The sequence below is a fragment of the Phyllopteryx taeniolatus genome, chromosome 7, assembly GCF_024500385.1.
Source record: "Phyllopteryx taeniolatus isolate TA_2022b chromosome 7, UOR_Ptae_1.2, whole genome shotgun sequence".
Taxonomy (NCBI): domain Eukaryota; kingdom Metazoa; phylum Chordata; class Actinopteri; order Syngnathiformes; family Syngnathidae; genus Phyllopteryx; species Phyllopteryx taeniolatus.
In genome coordinates this window covers 12285671-12305701 of record NC_084508.1, presented here as the reverse complement: position 1 = coordinate 12305701, position 20031 = coordinate 12285671, and the positions used below count along the sequence as shown (strand labels likewise).

The 20031-nt window shown below is 42.9% G+C and overlaps 1 protein-coding gene across 3 annotated transcripts in view; it reads right to left on the bottom strand.

Moving 5' to 3' along the window:
* Positions 1 to 597: 597 nt before the first annotated feature.
* Positions 598 to 20031, bottom strand: part of zbtb7a (zinc finger and BTB domain containing 7a) — a 30475-nt gene continuing 11041 nt past the window's right edge. For all 3 annotated transcript variants that reach the window (XM_061779115.1, XM_061779116.1, XM_061779114.1), the window contains 3 exons: positions 16667 to 17230; positions 10435 to 11315; positions 598 to 8123 (listed from right to left, as the gene is read on the bottom strand). In XM_061779115.1, the coding sequence (XP_061635099.1) occupies positions 7697 to 8123; positions 10435 to 11315; positions 16667 to 17230 (1872 nt within the window). In that variant the 3' untranslated portion in view covers positions 598 to 7696. The remainder of the gene's footprint in view (positions 8124 to 10434; positions 11316 to 16666; positions 17231 to 20031) is intronic.

Sequence of the window (20031 nt, the reverse complement as noted above, 5' to 3'; positions counted from 1 at the left end):
TGATTGGAGTCATTCTAATTGAAGGTGATCTCACTTCTAGGACCGTGTCCAGGAGAATCCAACAGGTGTTTCTTGCCTTTTTGTGTTTGTTTGGGACGCCACCTACAGAATGTTCCGGTAATGGCAAAGAGGAGAAGTGCAATGACAACCATAGAACCACAAACGGAAATTACTGAGACTACTCCACAGAATATTAGCGACACGTCACTCAATATCTATTCCATACATTAATTTTACCATGATGACAATATATAAGTGGAATGTGGCAAAATTAGTAATAAAGACAAAATATTAAGCTCTTGTAATGGATTGTACTGTATCGTGAGAGGTCATCAGATTTGCTGCAGAAATGTATCCAATTTCACTTAATTGGTCCAAAAATAATTATTAAAGATTTCCATTTTATCTAGGTCTTAATTTTTTTTGTATGTCAAAAAAGCACGGCATTTGAACAGGTCTGTGTAGACTTATATTCACTGTATATCATTTTGCAGACATTTTTGATTGGTGGTGTGCCAAAAGATTTTTCTAATGTGGAATATGTGCCTCGTCTCAATAAAATATGAATTACAGGTAAGTCGACTCAAGCAAACAACCTTTGCAACCATTGTTTTTCTTTTAATAGAAAGATTTGTATATTCTTTAAACCAGACAACCAGATGGCAGACATTTTTGGATATATTTAAAAAAAAAAGAAAGAAAAAAAAAGACAACATGGAATTATATGATTTTTGAGTGTGTGGATGTAGTGGTCTCATATACATAGTTTTTTTTTTCTTTTCTCATCACCAGAAAGTGCAAATTCTCCCCAAAACAATTCAACTGCTTGCAGCTTCATAAACAAGTGGAGCAAACTAAGAAAACACGAGTCACAAAGCAAACAAACTACACGTCGTCGCTTGAAAAATGGAATTAAACTTTTTTTTTTTTTTCCCATCCTTTTGTCATACATTTAGATCCAGATATTTAGCGTGGTCATGTATTTTGGTGCCTGATGTGACTCGTGTTTGTTTACAATTTAACATCCCAGTTTGTGTTGGTAAATGTGACACTTAATAGGCCACTTTAGAAACCTCACTGACGATGCTCGAAATAAATAGTAGCCTACTATCTAGATTTGTCTCCCAGGTTATTGTCCTTTCTTCCCACTGGACTGCAATAACATTGTGCTGATTTGCATAAAAAAAGCGCCCAAAGATGGATACCTGATCCAGCCTTGACCTACACAACAGGGGTGGGGAACCTTTTTCCTTAAGACTGAGGTTGTATTTCCTTTTATGGCGGGCTGCATCGAATGCTCTGGCGGGCAGTAGGTCACCCACCCCTGTACTACATTCAGCACAGCTTCGAAAGAGTCCCCCGAAATGAGAACCAATCACATTTCTCCCTGCTAAGCAAGCAAGTGAAGGGCAACAGCCAATAAGGCGTCCATCTTCCACGCTACAATTCAAGTGCATTTTCTCACGATGGGAATTGAAATTGCATCACCCAGGCAACCAGAAAGCAAAAAGGAAATCATCAAAACACAATGGAGGATGGCCTTTTTATCGCAAAGTGCTAACGTTTACAATCGCAGAAGCTGAGAGGAGAGAAGAAAAAAAAAGCAACGTCGTCACATGCACGGAATATGAAGGGGGAATCACAGTATGAAGTTATGGAATGTTTGCTTTCAGTGGCTGCACAACGCAGGCCTGGTGCTACTCTTCAAAACAATGAGACTGACTAAAGAGACAGACGGCTCCCTTCTACAAGGTACCAAATCAGTATCACGCTTCACAATGAGCCCAGCCCTCCTTTTCCTTGTGTCTGCTAATTAGCGAGGGAACATCTACAGCATGGTATGACACACATAACGAAGAAAGCCGATGCATAGCAGTGTTCGTTTCCACCTGAGAAGTACTTGCAAAAGAGGCAAAAGGAGACCCGAAATATTCTGCATCTTCTGGACGTTTTGGCCACGCCTTTCCAAAAACTACACAAGCTACCCCGTCCCTGAAAACATCACAACCCATCCCCCCCCACCCCCTTACCCCTGTAATGGCTCTTTCTACAATCTTTGTATGCTCAGAGCCAGGAGGTACAAATGATCGACACTTCACCCGGGAGCAGCCCATCCTTCGTTAAGACCAGAGGATGGCCCTATTTTTTTTTTAAAAAGAACCGAGGATGGCCCACATTTCCCTAGGACATGGCACAGCCCGTTGTCACTTAGAGCCGGGCACACCCCAGCGCATGACAGCAGCCCACTTTTTTATGAAATGGGGGCGGCCCTCCTTTTCTTATGAACTATTGGGCACCCACCACCTCATATCGCCAAAACCTGGGGGCAGCACTTCTATTGTAGGACCTGATAACAGCCCACCTTGAGCTAAGGTCAGTCTATTTCCCGTTTGAACCTGAGAGCAGACCCCCATAACGTAAGACCTATGGACCCATGGGCAGTGCACCTTTTCTTAGGGCTTGATGGTATGGGACATGGCCGCAGCCCAACTAAGAACTGCTGGCGCCCCACCTTTCCTCAGATCTGGGGTTAGCCCAACTTTCATTCGGACCACGGGGGCGGCAGACCTTGCGTTAGAAACTGGGAGAAGTCCACCGTTTGTTAGGAAGTGCCACAAGCACACTGCGTTGAGGGCCATGCTGCATATCCAGCCAGATGGGAAAAATTCCAATAATCTGCTACAAAAGCACAACGGCGACAAGAGTCCCAGTCCCTCGTAGCTTCTGATGCCACTAAACTCAATAACAGTCACTTCATCTCTCCTTTAAAAAGAAGAAAAATCTTTATCATGGTTGTTGGTCTTGTTTTATGGCTTTCTCAGATATAATCAGCAAAAAGTCTTTGATAAAAGAGTAAGACAGAAACAGAAGTCAAGGTCCATTTGGAAAAACACAAGAATCAGACAAGGGGGGGAGCCACTGCAGAACTCTTGGGAGTTTAGCGGCAAACAAGGTAAGAATAAAAATAATAAATTAATTCAAGTAAAGCTTAAACATCTGCACGATTAGCGTCAGCTCATAGAGTTTGGTCTGAAAAACACGGGGCAGAGGAAAACAACAAAACAAAACAAAACACAAAACAAGGTGTTCTGTGGTAAAAGCACAAGGCGTGGGTTTGGTCAAAGAGGGCCCACGTAAGGCTCACCTGGCGGGAGTGAGCCGGAGCTCCACATTGCAAGATCGCACAAAAGTCAACACAATCACAGAACCAATGGAACGAATAAACTCGTTTCTTATAATTTAGTAAAAAGTGAAATTTAGTGATTAATTATTCATCAGTTGGACTGAAAATACATCTAATCTGTAAGTATCATATCTTTGTACAATGATCTGATCATAGCAGGACCAACCCACATATTTCTAATGAGCGGCCCAAATTTGTAATCTCTCACAAAACAAAACCACGAAAGTTGGATTCACATGGGTTTCAAACACTATTGATCCAACATTCGATTGGTACATCTTTAACTATCTTAATGTCTTTGTTCTCCTTTGGTATTAGTCAAGGTTGGACGTATACACATATACTATACATGATTACTTCTATTGGGCAGGACCGACCCAAGTCCACACGGAAACCATGTGGCCTTTTTGAGGTTGTCTCCCACCAGCAGGACAAGAACATTGACAATTAGTGCAAATGTTTGCGCTACGCTCAGCTAAAGCACCACTTCCAGTGCTAACAGGCTTGAAATCCCAGACAAGACACCCGACCCAGCTATCCGTTTACCCCCACCCTTCCTGGCAATGAGGGCCTGTTAAGACCTCACCCAAATCCAACATTCACGCACACGGGAGCTGCGTTGTAGCGTAACTTCAAGCAAAGTCAGAAAATAATTTACATCCTTAAACTTGTTTCTATTGAGGGAGGCCCAGTTTGGACAAATGATATCCCTTTCACACGGAGCTGGTGCCAGTGCTAGTTCTGTTCTGGTGCTTGGCTTGCATCCGTTTTGGAAGCAGCACGACTACAGTTTGCTGGCTTCTTGCCGTAAGATGGCGGTTGAATGTTTGCTCCGGTGACCTGTGGTCACAACCCCCAGCTCCAAGAACCGGTGATACTTTTGGCTCTTTAGCTCGAAACTAGTACAGGTACCAGCCTAGTATGAGAGAAATATATCAAGTAACATCAGGATGCTTTCACACCGGTAATTTGCTTTCTTGCTCCCTATCAGTTTATGGCTTTGTAAACTCTGTCTGTTTCCCGCTTTCCATCTAAACCGTATTCATGCGAAAGCAAAGCTGTGTTTTGTTTAGGGGTGAAACTGATTTGTTCACTCCCCAGTTTCGCTTTTTCCGCACAACCAAAATATACTAGAGTTTGTCTGAAACTACACAGACCGGTTGATTTGGTCTGCACCCAAGTTCAATCACTTTGTTCACGCAAGGAAAACGGATTGCAGTTGATTAAAGCAGACTAAATGTTGCAAGCGTGAAAGCACCCTGAGACTATGTAAAGGTCCAAATATACACAGGTTTAGATGGCTCATAGGTTATTTGGGAACAAAACTGGTTTAGGGTCCATACTACGCGGTACAGACATCAGTTCGCATTTTTTACGAGATCAGGGACTCAAGAAATACATAAAACCTACACTCTCAAGGCCCGGACAGCCGCCGACAATGACCAGCGAGGGTAAACCAAGATTTATGCAAATGTGCGCCCAGAGAGCTGTGAAGTAAACAAGCGACTGTCCGATGAGGTGTTTTACAACGTTAGGGGCCCGTTATCATCACACACTTAGGAGGGGAGCCGGGGAACAGATGGAGCAACGTTTGTTTACACCAGCTCGTCCCGAGATCCTCCAGTCCACCAGACAGCAATGCATGCTTGCACGCGCGTGCGCGCGCGCGCGCACACACACACACACACACAAAACACACAACACCCTCCCTCTACCTTAAGACATTTAGACAGCTAACTTCAAGTGCAATCAGTTAAATTAACTCATCTTTTACCAGGCCTTTCTTCTAGAGCACTAATTTTTTTCCCGTTTGGCAGCTTGTTGTCAACCCTAAAAACAAAACAAGGAAAATGAGCATTTTTTTTTTTACCACCACTGAGAGAAGAAAGGGCCGATCTCATTTGCAACTTTTTTTTTTCTTTCTCAAAAGTACCCGTTTTGTTGACAAAAGTGCCCTTGTTGTAACAAAGTGCTTTCAGAACCTGTCTCGTTCTGATTAAGGTGCAATTCAGGACAGGAGGCGTACAGGAGAGATGGTCTTGTATCAGGCTGGGAGGGGCTCTCGGTTTGGAAAGTTTTGGGGATATTCCAAGTAGGGATGGGCATAAAAATTGATTGGCGTTAACAAATCTGTGAAAACGGTGTGCAGTACTGTACTGCTGATTCAGGCTCAACTAATCTGTGGTCTATGAAAAACATGACGTTGGCTATGGGAAGTCAATCTCCGTCAACTCCTCTGTATGCAGAAACAGGAGTTCAAAACATTCATGTCGAACAAAATAATTAATTGATGGTTAATTTTTGCATTAGTCGATTGAAGCAATCTATTTAAATGCCCATCCCTAATTCAAAGATCAGTGAACTCAGAATGATTCCTTTCTGATGTCTTGGGCTTGTTTCCACCAAGCAGTACAATTTGGTTTTGGTCAGTGTTCCCACTGTAAAGGTTCTGTAAGTATCGGACCTGTACTGTCCCACTTTTCACCACCTTTTTGCCAGCAGGCAAACTCAGAAGCTACGTTGCTTTGTAGAGTGGAGCTTAAGCCACAGCTGTTTGCTGATTGGTCGAGAGACGATTGTTGGCCTTCCCCCGTGTTACATTACAATGTAAGAATACCGAGAGAGGAATTTACTCCAACCGTGTTACGCATTTACGGATAATGTTGCCCCCTACACCGCGCAATGGCAACCCAAGTCTGATCAGCATTTACCAGTCCAAACTATACCGCAGTGGAGCGAAACGGACTGCTGGGTGGAAACGTGGATTTTAGGAGAGAGAGTGAAGTGCGCTGAGGCTGGCAGCTCAAGGTGCATGTTTGAACAGGCTGGGGCTGACTCACACACTGATGATGTGGCCAGAGGGACCCTGGCTGCTGCCACGCACGCATGCACGCACGCACGCACACACACACACACACACACACACACAGACATATGCATGCACCCACGGTAACACCAAGCTCTATTATAATCATATCCCTTAAGGGCATTAGAGGACCACAGAGAGGGGGAGAGGGGGCGAGAGAGAGAGAGGCCTGATCTGATCCCCCACCCTCCTCCTGCATGGAAACGTGGCTGAGCTGGGGGAGATTATTTTTTTGGAATGCAACAGACATGGCGAGGTCCCCCTCCCCTCTCGCGAACCAGCTGCAGCTGGACTCCTATTTGGCCTGCTGACTTGGACAGGTATTTACCGCTTTCTACATCGCCCAGGTTGTGTGGTCCCAAAAAGGTAAACTATTTAAACAAAAGAAGAAAAAAACAATTATCTTCCTTTAAATATACCCGCGCCCCTTTTACTATTGGATGTCTTCCCTTAAGCTGTGCAAACAAAGAAAAAGAGGTGCTCATCTTTTCTCTTCAACTTTCTCATTTGGGTTCCCTGTCGTGCCTTAAACCTGCACCCTGTCAAACAAGGACACACTGCACAAAGTGAAGCACATTCATTCAATCATTTCCAATGCTCATCATTTTTAGGCAGGAACTGTCAAGTGTTTTTTTTCCCCCTCAGGTGACCCATGCTATCGCTCAACAAACATTCATACGGGTTTGCCAACGCTGTAAGAAATAAGACATCCAGCCCACAAGGAGAAGCCAGAACAGTTAACAGGGATGTCATATCGCCCCATGCTGTATATACATGTATACAATTATAAAGTGTCAAGTACCCAGTCAACCTATAAAAAAAAAAAAGACCAAAAGATTAAGACAGGAAAACTTAAATTGCAGGGGTCTGAGGGCAGTGGTAGCGTTTTAAAAACACAGAGCCTCGTACTCCCTCGTCCTGCAATCCTCGAGCCTCCACCCATGTGGATTCGACTCATTCGCAAAGATAAACAATTGATTCTCCCAATGTATTTATATATATATATTTTTTTCGAGTAAGTAACACTTCAATCAAACCCTTGTCTATGACTCTTTCTGGAGCATTTGGAGAGTGAGCGAGCGAGCAAGCTGTTGCATCACAAATGTGGTGAGTTTTCCTTGCATATGCCATATTATGGCAACGTTGTTTCTATGGTAACTGTACATCTCTAGACCTGCAAAAGAATAAAAAAGAAAAAAAAAGAGCTGTTTTCTCATGGAAAGATTTGTCCTCGCTTCACCCGTACGGCAGCCGGAAGGAGCTCAGACACCTTTGCTCAGAGCTCGACCGATAATAAAAACCTAAAGTCAACTGCATAGTTTCTTAGTGTGCTTTATACATTATGCCAATGTATAAAACCCCCTATTATTATTGATAAGAAAGGCCCAGAAAGTGGACATTGTGGGTGCGTGATTTGAAGCGTTCTTTGCTCTTTAAACCGACTCAAGTGCTTTCACGTCGTACTTTTTTTTCTCCAAAGTAAAAGAAAGAAAGAACTGTGAAGATTAAAATTTTTGTGACACCCTGATTTGGTTTATAGAGCAATAGTTGTTGTTTTTACATATATATTCTTTAAAGTCTGTTTTTTCCTCCTCTGTGTGGACAGGCGGAGCAGAGTGATGTTTGTGAGGGTGTCCGTCAAATTCTTAAGTGTTTGTCTCATGGTCCGGCCCTCTTGCTAGCTGTGGGCTGTGTGCGAGGGGCCCCTCCACCTCAGACTTGAGAGCTTCCGAGAGCTGCCGTCCCTTGATGATGTGAGGCTCCAGGCCAGTGTCTGAGCCGGGGCTCAGCAGGCCCAACGGGGCATCCAGGAGCCCAGGCTCTCTCACCCGAGGCTTTCGGCCTCGGCGAGACGGGATGCCGTTGCAGCCGTCCTTCTTGAGGTGGCGGTGCAGATGGTCGGAGCGTACGAAAGTCTTAAAGCAGCTGGAGCACTGGTAGGGGCGCAGGCCAGTGTGAACGCGCATGTGGTTCTTCAGGTCGTAGTTGTGAGCGAAGGCCGCCCCACATTGCGTACAAAGGTAAGGCTTCTCTCCCGTATGCTTCCGCATGTGAACCTTGAGCTTGTCCTGCCTTGAAGGAAGAGAGGGGGAAGAAGGACATTCGAATAAATACTAATTCAATCCACCTGAGAAACATCAAAACATTAATTCTTAACAAGGTCAGCTAAGTACACTGTGAATGGCTTTATTTTCTGTTTAATGGCTGAGCATTTGGCTCATGTCTAGTGGTCCCACACCCTCATTTGTGAGGTCAACCAGGTCAACTGAAGCAAAACCATAAAGTCTGCATCTTTATCTGTGTAATTGCACTCAAGAGCGCAACTGTGGCCTGACAATAAAGCTCAACGTTCACTGTGTTACCTGGCATTTTTTTTTAATGGTTCTTTCTCAACTTTTCTGGGAGGAAAGCACTGCAGTCAATTGACTGGGAATAAGACACAAGATACCATTTAAAAAAAACAAACAAAAAAAAAAAACGACCATTTGTCAATGCAGTTAGCAGTAATGGCAATTCATTCAATAACATTTTGCATCCTAAATCCCCACAACCTGTACTGGTACGGTAATTATTGAATTGAATGTAGAAAATCACCAAAGAACACTACTACCAAAGTGGAACCTCCAAAATCCTAAATAATCCCCTCCAGCATCAAATTTTCCCATGACTTTTTTTTTTCCCTGTTCCAGGGTTATACTTTTCAGGTAACAGTAATATTTTTAAGTGTCTTGGGGTAAAAAGAAGATAACCACTGTTAATAATGACACCTAGTAATAACAATAAAATACTCACACGGAGATATTGGCGCACCTTAGCCATTATGTGGAATTTATCTTTGACTATTATACAGAACCCAGAAAAGCGGAATACAGTACAATATAGGATGTGTTCGGTTTACGACGGAGTTCTGTTCAATCAGGGGTGACGTAAACTGAATTTGTACGTAATTTGGACTGCACCCTAGTCTATCACCAACCTACACTAAAGCAGTAGTAAAGTCATAATGAGAGTAAATATTTGCATGAGAAATCCTTGTCACGTGATGATTTCTCACGCCGTATGCAAGCTAGTTTAATGCGCGCTGTTTGTAACCTTGAAACCTCATATGTTGATATTGTAAATTCTTGTATTGCAGTACCAGTGTGTACTTTTTACTGTGAACACAGCTTCCTGCAACCAGCCAATTACATGACATTTTTGGCAGCATCTGGTGTGACGTGTAAAATACTTGTAGTACAGCGAGAATAACACTCAACACAACAGGGCGGAGGAAGTCTAGCATTTTAACACCTACAGTATGTCCTGTCATTGTGGAATTCCGTTTCACAGGCGTTGCCCAGCTCTGATACTACCTCCAAGGTGTAATTTTCCCAGACTTTGTCAATGCCATTTATACAGAACGGTGACAAAAAGAAAAGCCGTGAAGATGCCAGCTTCAACTAAACTTTATCAGGACATCTTCATCTGGCTCTTGTACCTCCCTCCCCCATTTGACAACAAAGAATTTAAACGGATTAACTCTCATACTAAACAGGGAGCCAACCATTTGCGCACACTGTACTCTAAATCTAAGATGACCAGGTGTAAAAACACGTTAACACCAACACTGCGAAATGTATTATTTGATTTATTACCATTTGCAGCACTTCTAACCATGATCAAACAGGATTAAGATTACAAATAGCCCACTTCCCACTCCCGATCAAATTTAACTAGGAGGCCAATTCAGTTCACATTGGTCTCTCCTACGTCCCCTGACACGAGAAGTTGTAGGTATTTAAGGCCCACTGCAGCTATTAAAAGCACTAGTGCTCTGATTGATTAATTACAGGAGGGATTCCAAGGAAAAGAAGGGCTCCTTAATACAGGGAAATCACTCAACCTGTCTTTCTTAACTCTGGTCACATTTATCTGAGTGGCATAAGTCAGATTTCATTAGAGAGGTAAAGAAGTGACAAAGCAAGAGGGGGTGTATAACTACTCTGCTGTGGGCAATAATCAACACAGGTAAAGATCAAAAGTTCAAATGGCTGCATTGAAGCACACAGAGCACAATCCAGGGCCTGTAACCCCCCTTCTGTATCAGAGCTTTATAGCAGCCCTCCACAAGATAACACCAGCAAGCCACAGCCTTCTTTTATAGGACCCCTGCGCTACAAGTCCAGGTGAGCATAACAATAAAAGCAATTTTTATCACCATGTTGGAGATGGAATATCTAGATGCTAAGCGAAGCAATAATAAACATTGTGTTGGCCCCTTAATGCAAAGCCTAAATCTCCTACTCTTGACTTTGCAGACGCATCCCACTTGCTGGTTGCTCTGCCAAGTCCAAAAGTGTTAGTACACGTGACACGGCGCAGTGGCTTCATTAATTGGGCTTACCTGGTAAAGCGCACTTTGCAGATGGCGCACTCATAGGGTTTCTCCCCCGTGTGTGTTCGGATGTGGCGGGGTAGCTTGCCTGCTCCTTGAATGACCTTGGAGCATATGGGGCATTTCTGAAAGGCCTTCGAGCGCATCTTCCTCTCCCCGCCGCCTCCGCCGCTCCCGCTGCCCCTCTCACCGACACCCCTCACCACTCTGCTGACTCTGTCGTGGCCGCTGTTGCTCCGTGACAACCACAGTGACGGCACACCCGGCGTTAGAGCAGCAGTAGGCGTGTCCTCAAGCTGAGTGCTGTTGAAGTAATTGTAGTAAAATTCCATATCCGGGTCGTCCCCGTCGTCCGGATCCTCCCCGGCAGCCCCACGCTGCTTCTGCCTCTCGATGGAGTCCATCATCTGCTGCAAGAGGGCACTAGCCGAGCCCCTCTCCCTCGCCATTAGCTGCAGGGCGCCGTCTTCCGTCTCTGGCGTGTCATGCCCCGGCCGAGCCTCGGGGGGGAGGTAGAAGTGCCCGTTCTGGGAGGGCGGGTAGTAAAATGACCCGAGGCTTATTCCGTTGCCCTGCACCGCTTCCCCGTCCTCATCGTCCTCTTCCTCCTCTTCTTCCTCTTCTGGCTCGTGGGTGGGGGCCTGGGCCAAAGCAAGGGCAAGGGGGGAGTAGTACTCACCGGGGCCACCGGGTGCACCGTTGGTGGGGGTCCCGCCGTGGTTAAAGTGCAGGTGTGTGGGCAGGTCCCCGAGCTCTGGCGTGCTGCAGCTGCTGCTCCGGTGCAACCCTCTCTGGAAGTACTCCAGGAACTCCTGGGCCATAACCTGGTTTCCCTGCTCGCTTCCTCCTCTCCCCCTCAACTCATCCTCGCTTCTTTGCTCACTGCCCGCCTGGAGAAGCATCAGGAGGGAGACAGATTTAAGCTTCATATATTTTGTGCGTGTGTGTGTATAATAATAATTATACATTTAATATTATATTATATATCAGGGCTCTACACTAACTATTGCACTGGTAGCACTGGTGCTACCAACTTTTTCAGTTGGTCTGTCCCTTCCAGTTGTCAAGGTTATGATTTGGTCACACCCTTTTTTGGAGAGGTACAGCAGGCCCGTGCATATATATATATATCACAAAAACCGTAGAAGTTGTATTTGAAATCATGGCTAAACAATAATGAATTGTTAACACAATGCCTACCTGACCAAAACTAGTCATGATGAAAATTGTCTGGAATGCCAATCACCTGCCAAAACGTCATGCCAATTACAAAATATGTTGTATTTTAACATTTGTGTATGAACTGTTGTTTAAACAACAACACATTTACATGAATACAAATAATTATGTAAACTGTCCAATGAAATTCACAATACTTCCTTTACACAAATGAGTACATTCCTTGTGGCATTTTATGGGCTGGGGGTCATTTATGGGTTGGGGGTCATTGTATTGAGCGCAACAGTGTATAAGTTCCAACCACAAAATAATTAAAAAAAAACAACTTTTTTCACACAAAGGCCCCTGTAGTTTATAAGCCACACATATTATTACATAAGTGCAAAAAGAGTACCACAGAGTTGTGCAATCACAAAGATGCAATTATTCAACATCATCCTGTTAAGTGAATTTACTTCAGTCTTTGCGTTTCTAACATGAGTGTACACGCTTGAGCAGAGCAGATTGGAATACCGATCTGAATGTTTCAATCAGTACGGATTTGATTAAAAAAAAAAAAAAAAAAAGAACAGTTAACTAAATACGATTTTGGTGAGGTAAAGCGAAGCCAAGAATAGACGAGAACGTGACACTCCTAGGAGTGGGAAAATCCGCAAATACGCAGCATCTTTAAGTCATAGGGGTTAAATCTGGACGAAAAAGGCGCATCTTATTAAAGTCCAAACATTACAGTAATTGTTACATGATTATACAGCTAACGCTGGAACATGTTAATTCACTGTACATCAGGGAAAATGGATTATTAAATCTGAAGAAATTGGAAGTCAACCAGCATTGTCAAGCAATGTTCAGCTCCAGAGGTTACACTGTACATGGTGTACAGGTGTTTGGTACATGCACAGTGAAACTCATTCCTGCTTGGAAAATATAGACATATACATATCACATTTGGTCGCCATTGTTTTCACCAGTGACACCTATTTGTGTTTAAGGTATTAACAGGTTGCGAAAAGTCGTAAACTGTATTGACTGCAGTTAATCTATTAGGGTCTTGGTCTACATGATTGCGAGCGAAGCACTGCCACGATTGTTAAGCGATAACGTTGAAAGACAGGAGCCAATCAAACGTCGCTACGCTTGATTATGTGGACATGTAGCTGTGATATGTCTACAAAAAAGAAAAAAAAAAATGAGTGTTGTGTTCCTCCGCACAAGTAGTTGGCTCAGCATGAGTAAGCGTTGAACTAATCCCAAGGCTGGAGGTGTATGTTTGGCATCGTGAGAGCCACTGATAACAGCCTTGATGTGAATTTGACGGGGTTGACTACACAACTTTATGAAGGGGAGAGTCACGAGGACCACACACCTTCATGATAATGGTTACTTTGGTTTGACCGTACAGCAGCATATTTCTCACACACACACACACACACACGCATACAGGTCCCGATTTAATCAGCCAATTTTAGTCGTTTTTAACATAATCATAATTGGCTGTATTTTTGACGATTTTTGTCCCCAAAATTAAAAATGACTAAATATACATTATCACATTACAAAACAAAGATGATGACATTCTTGGATGTCCATTTTATTCTTAGTCCAGTCCATAAAACAGTACCGAACATGCTGACTGGTGTCTGAGTAGTGCAGAATGATGCCAACTACTTGGAGCTGTGACGTCACGTCATTCAAACATCAGTCTTCTCAGTCACAGGAGTGGGACAAGAGGTGCTTTCCGACAGGTACATTTACAAGTTATAACAACCTTGTGGAAATAGCAATGACCCGACAAGTCTCCCGTAAGTTTAACACTCTTTGCCATGTGCCATGACGACGCTTGCTTCGTGGCGTCGGGTCATGCTTTTCACCGAGTATTGCTAAAGTCATGCTAACTTAAGTTACTCCATGTCTGTTTTTGTTAGCAATAAAATCACTGCAGCAGAAATAACGTAAATATGTATACAAGTTATTTTCACAGTGAACAACCGTTCATCACTCTGTTAGTTGTGTTTTAAGGCGAAAATATTTCCTTCAGTGCACTCCCCCCAAAAAAGATTAACACCATTGCCTGTCTTCAGCAGTTTTACTTTGCCAAAAAGTACTATAAAGTGACGAAGATTGGGCATCAAGAATCGATTGAAACCTGGATTAAGGTCCCAGTTATCCCGGAATCATTCATATTTTAAAATGTTGGTTCCTATATTCTATGCCGAGTCTGCTGACCAGAAGAAGAACTAATTGGAAACCACCGAAGACGACACATGAAGTGCGTTTGCGACGGCGATCGAAAGTGTGGCTTAAATGAATATATAAATAAAATAAATGACAAATCAGCTCAGTGCAACACTTGAAATAAGACTATATTGCGCAAAAGAAGTAGCACAATTAACATGATCATTACATGGTTTAGAAGCAACGGAGTGCCTGTCTGTGACGTGCGAGCTCTGGCTCCGAGGCTTGGACCTGCACCGAAGTCAGAAACATTGAAGTAAAACACTAAAATACGTCTTGTGCCAGCATTGAGACAGCAAACAAGTTAAACTACACCTAAAAATGTTGGTCAATCAACTCAAATTCATATTCATAACCAACTAACACTAATATATGCAATTTAAGCAAGTGTTTTTTAAAGTTCTCTTGTGAAAGTGTAACCTACCCCAGTGAAAAGAAAATGCATAACATTTTAATTCAAGTTCATGGCTCTTATATTAGTATAGACCTACTGGTTAAAAATAACCCTGTGAGAAATTGACATTAAAGCCTGTAAAAAGATAACAGCAACAAACTGTGTGTGTTGTAACTTCTACTACGTAACATGAGCGTTTGACTATTTGTGTAGTATGTACATCATATACTTTATTTAAAATGCAACTCTGTCAAAGGGATTTTTGGGGGGGCGGGTTGTAGGAGACATGACTTCATGGCTAAGAAAATAATGGGACTCGAGGAAATGTGATGTAACAGTAGAGTTGTTGTTGTAAGCGTTTAGCAACCCCAAAAGAAGTTATCTTTTTAATTGTAAATCATATAAACAAATCGGCCGATTAGTCTGTGATCCCTTTCTTTTTCTGCCAAACATCGGTATTGGTATCAGCCTAAACTAATCCATATCGGTCGGGCCCGAATATATATATATATATATATATATATATACACACACACACACACACACACACACACACTTATATATATATATACTTCTTAAATATATATATATTAAAATATATACAGACACACACATATATATATATATATATAAAAATCCAAATTTGAGCGTGCTTTAAACTGTATATTGACACCCCAGTTGGAGTTTACTGTAAAACTAAACGCACAACAAAATTAATTCCCTTCATTTATATTAAAATACAAGACACATCGTTTTAGAAATCCCTAGTTTATGCCAACAGTCAATGATAAACCCTATTAACGGGCTAGCTAATTTTAGCATTTGATCACGGGACGGATTTACCTTCAAATATTGAACACAAACACCGTAGTAGCACAGACAGACAGGTAACATAACAATACTCACGGGCATATATTTTCCCTAATCTGTGAAAAATGTATTTATTTAAATTATAATGCAACTCTACTCTTCTATTTTAGCTTACAGAAAATGAGTAGCTCAATGCATGCATCGCACCACACTGCCTCTAAGAGGCCAAGGCGCGCGCAGCAGAAAAAGCATAAAAAGTCATTGACTGTATAAAAAGACGCTTATTTTTCCTGACTGTGACATGAAATCAGACTACAATTTTCCTGCTGTAGGTCAACTCGGATTACAAAAAATATTTGTTGAATGCCATCAAAATGAGAGGATTATTTTGGTGGGACAAATATAATAGACAATACATTCATGGCTAAAAATGTGCCATTTACTTTTCTTTTTGTAAATGTCTCTTTTTTTTTTCTTTTTAAAAATTATTTTATGTTATTAATTTACTTGTTACTAATTTATTTTCTGGTTGTTCTTTTAGGTTATATTTAAAGTTTATAGTTGGTAGTGAAACTAAAACTTAAACAGTTTTAAAATAAATGAATAATCATGTTTATTAATCGTGATTTCAATATCGATCAAAATAATCGTGATTATTTTTATTTTTTTCCATAATCACCCAGCCCTAGTGTTGCGTCCCCCTTCACACTGTGCAGGCGTGCAGCACCTGCAACGCAAACCCAAACAAACATGTCGGATCATACAGCTAATACCACTCACCATAAATAAAGTGAAAAATTTACAGCTAATCCAAATGAACGGCATTGGCAGATCTCACTCATCGATGATTATACACATCAACTATTAATATTAGCAATAAATTATTACTTCTCTTTGAAATTGAGTACGGATTTTAATTTTACTTTTTTTAAAATTTACTTGCTCTTAACCCTGCCAAGGGCTAAGAACACCTGAGGATGTTTCTAACCAGCATTGGCTCAAAAACTACTCAACACACAGATAAGTTTATAGAGGGATGTAGAATGGATGGTTTAGCTAGGATTAAAATTATATGATATGTGCTTGAATACTTTTGTGGTTATCTAACAAGATACAATTACTTGGAACCAGTAGATAAGAAAATAGTAATGAGGTCTTTCTGTTAGTGTATCAGACTTGGATGACGTTTTACTGTATTGAAGAGAAACTGACTTTAGACTTTTAGGGACGATATCAGGGTGTCAATTGTAGAATGTTTTACACAGTAATGCTGCCAAATTTCTGCAATATACACAGAAGGATCTTGCATGTAACTTTGCTCTACCACATAGTGACAGTAACAGGGAAATGACATCAGCTCAAGTTAGAGAAAACACCTTTTAAATCAGTGTAATGCTCAAGGGCACCTCAATTTTGCTTGAGGAGACCAAATCTCTCTAGCGACCAATCAAAATTTTATATTTGAATTAATTTCATTGAGACCTCTCCAGTCCCAAAACCTTACCAAATTAAACACTCACAGTAAGTAGTGTAATTGTTTTTGAAGCTATATCTAAAGTAAATTATTTTGAGCTTAATGTTTCTCTTTAAATGTAAACGTGTGGTTGTAGAATGGTGTCATACCGGCGGGGAGAGCACTTTGGTGTCCAGCAGGTGTGTACAGACGTCCTGAACGGGTGGGATCTCTAGGAGGCGTGCGGCCGCGAGGATGTCAGCCACGCTGCTGTGGCTGACGGTCAGCGTGGCCGTGTAGGCAAAGTCCAGCAGCGCTCCGAGAGCCTCCGCCGCCACAAAGTCGATGTTATAGACGTTGCGTTGATCGGCGGCTGCTCCCGAAGTGAACAGCTTGTGGAAGTAGGAGCTGCAGGAGGCCAAGACGGACCGGTGCGCTGGGAACTCTCTGTCCTGCGTGACCAGCAGCACGTCGCACAGCAGACCGCTGAGCCGCTGCTTGTTGAGGCTGCCCAGGATGTCCGCGCTGTGCTCGGGGAAGGGGATCCCCACGGGACCCTCTTCGGCCTCTCCTGCTCCTCCTCGGCCTCCGCCGCCCCCGCCGCCTGCCGTCCCTCTGAGCCGCCTTCCTCCCCTCCCGCCGGCTCCGGACGACATCTTCCACCAGCCTGCCGCCGAGCCGCCTAGCACAGCCCCCACCCGTGTATCCGTCCTGCCGTCCGTCTGTCTGCCTGTCTGAGAGGGAAACGACACAAAACCGGCATATTAATATCTATACAGGAAGTTTCAGATCAAAACTGATAAAAACAGATATGCTGACTATCATTCTTAGCATCATTCAAACAAATTAGAACAAACTATAAAACAATCAGCTGTATTAGTCCCACGTTTATGGCATTGATCAAAGTTGATGATCCAACAGCTGCCTTGTAGCACCGCCTAGACAACTAAACTCTGCCAAAAAGTCAGCGTACTTAAACCAGAACATGAAGGAAATTATAAAATTCCATACCAGGAAGCTATTACCTCAGCCAAAGCCAAAAGTCAGTCAAGTATGGTCATATATGAAAAGTACTGTAAACAAACGTGCTAATGAGTATTTCTGGTTAAAGTTGAGTTGAGCTGAGTTGAATCAGTGGAGCAATATGAAAGTGATGTTTTTATCAATATTTGCCCCCCCCCAAAAAAAGAAGCAAATCAAAGACTTATGGCATCATAACCATGTCATACAGCACAAAAGGCCCCTCCTCCAGGAGTGTGGTGTCTTTTCCCGTTCTATTCAATATACTTATATCTACACATTCACTTCAAACCGAACAACAATGTGACCACCATGTGCAACAAGACAGAATACAGTTAGCATGGACAATGTGATGTACAGTACTCAGTAGAAAACTGTGTCACTCCAAAGTCAAATCCCACTGAAGTTGAGTAAAAACAACTTTTCCTGCCTCAAAAGTGAAACGAAATCCAGAAGGTCGAACCACTATCTAGCGTGATGATAGCTAGATAGATGATTGATTAATCCCGTTAGGGAAATTCAGGATATGTTATATTTTGAATATGCTAATCAGATAGTACTGTATACTTCTAGTACAATTACAAGATAAAATACACATATGGCCTAACAGAAATGCTGTTCATATTAGTAAATTGGTAAAAATTCAGTGAAGCAATGGGCCTTCTTAAACAACATCCATGGGTTAGGACGTGTAGCCTACTACATAATGTACTATCTGTATGTGTGCAGGTGGTAGGTGTGTCTCATAAACACCTACATCTGCATGTGTCTGTGCGTATGTGTGCGCATGTGTGTGCCCTTGTGCAAGAGGTCATGGAGGACAGATAGGCAGAGGGCAGTGGAGATCAAAATGCATGCTGGGAGCTAGGCTGTCAGCTGGGAGCCAGGGAAGAGAGCGAGGGAGGTGGAAGAAGTAAAAAAAAAAAAAGGTAGAGGGAAGTAGTGAGAGTGGCAGGGGGGCTGCCATAGAGGACCCTATGGAAAAAACTCCACAAGGAAGAGGACACGCAACAAGCTGCGAGGGAACAGTATTAAAAGGGAGGTTGTCAATCCGGTCTGAGCTGGTTACCCCACCCTGCACTGTGTGCCAAGTTTCAGGAAAGGCTGTCCCCTTGCTCACGTGTGGGGGGGAGATTAAAATGATCGACTGAAGCCTGCGCAGTGGGAGGGGGGTTTCGAGAGAACAAGCCACCCTCAATTCCTGTATCAACACACACACACACACACATGCTGTGCCATCAAAGAGACATCAATAATGCACACACAAACACACACATAAACACGTATCCCACATCTACCGCCCACCCTCTCCTCTCCATCTGCCAGGGAGAGGCAGCAGGGGGTGAGACCGGGAGGGGTGGGAGAGGGGGGGGGTCGTGTGTGTGTGTGTTAGGCTCTCAATATGAGCAAGCGTTCTCACGACTGTGCAGCAGATTAGCTTCTAGGTATGCTTGCACACTGCAGCCCCCCCACCAAACCTGCCTAACCTGGCTGCCTCTCCTCCTTCACACCTGTTCACCTGCATTCACCTCTCACGTTCCCCTCCTATCTTTGCACTGTTCAACCAACTACGCCTATCTGTCGCCACACCTTCAAAATCGGCCTTTTACTCTCATTTGGAGTCGCGGGGTAGGAGCAAAGAGCATTTCTTGTTACCTAAAATGGTGGCATGCTCATTAAAAAAGCGAGGTCATACAGTGCAATTAATGGGAGTATTAAAATGAAAATACAGTGGAAGCGCTAAGGGCAAACAATGCATTCTGGAATGCTGATCAAGCAGTTTGAAACTATTTTTCCCCACAGGAATAAATGGAAACAAATAGAGTAAAATTTTCACCATCATACAACCTTCATGATCCACACATGATTTTAAGTAACATTTTAACAGCCTAAATTGTTACACGAGCATGAAATGGGCTTAACTTGATGAAGGTGTAATAGGAAGTCGATTCAAGCCTCAAATGCACTTTAATGCATTTGATGTTTTAACCGTCTCAAATGTCACTCAAGGTTACACAGGTTTGTTCTTCCATGCATCCATTTTCTAGACCGCTAATCCTCTTTCAGCTCTTGGGGGAGCTGGAACTTATCCAAGTTGACTTCGGTTGAGAGGTAGGGTACACCCTGGACTGGTCGTCAGCCAATCGGAGGCCGCATATTGACAAACAACCACTTGCACTCACATTCACAACTGAGGACAATTTAGTGTCTTCAATGAACTTAAAATGCATATCTTTGGAATGTGGAAACCTGAAGTACCACAAGAAAACCCATGCAAGCACGGGTAGAATATGAAAACGCCAACCAGGAAGGCTGGAGCTGAAATTCGAACCCCAACCTCAGAACTGGGAGGCTTATGTGCTAACCACTCAATCTCCCTGCCACCTAGGTTTGTTAATTTTAAACAACAACAACTTTCTGTTAACTTTGATGACACGTGACAAAGCATATGGTCATGCTGACGTCCTACTGCTACACCCAATTTCTACTGTAATTCTTCCACTACGGCAAAAAG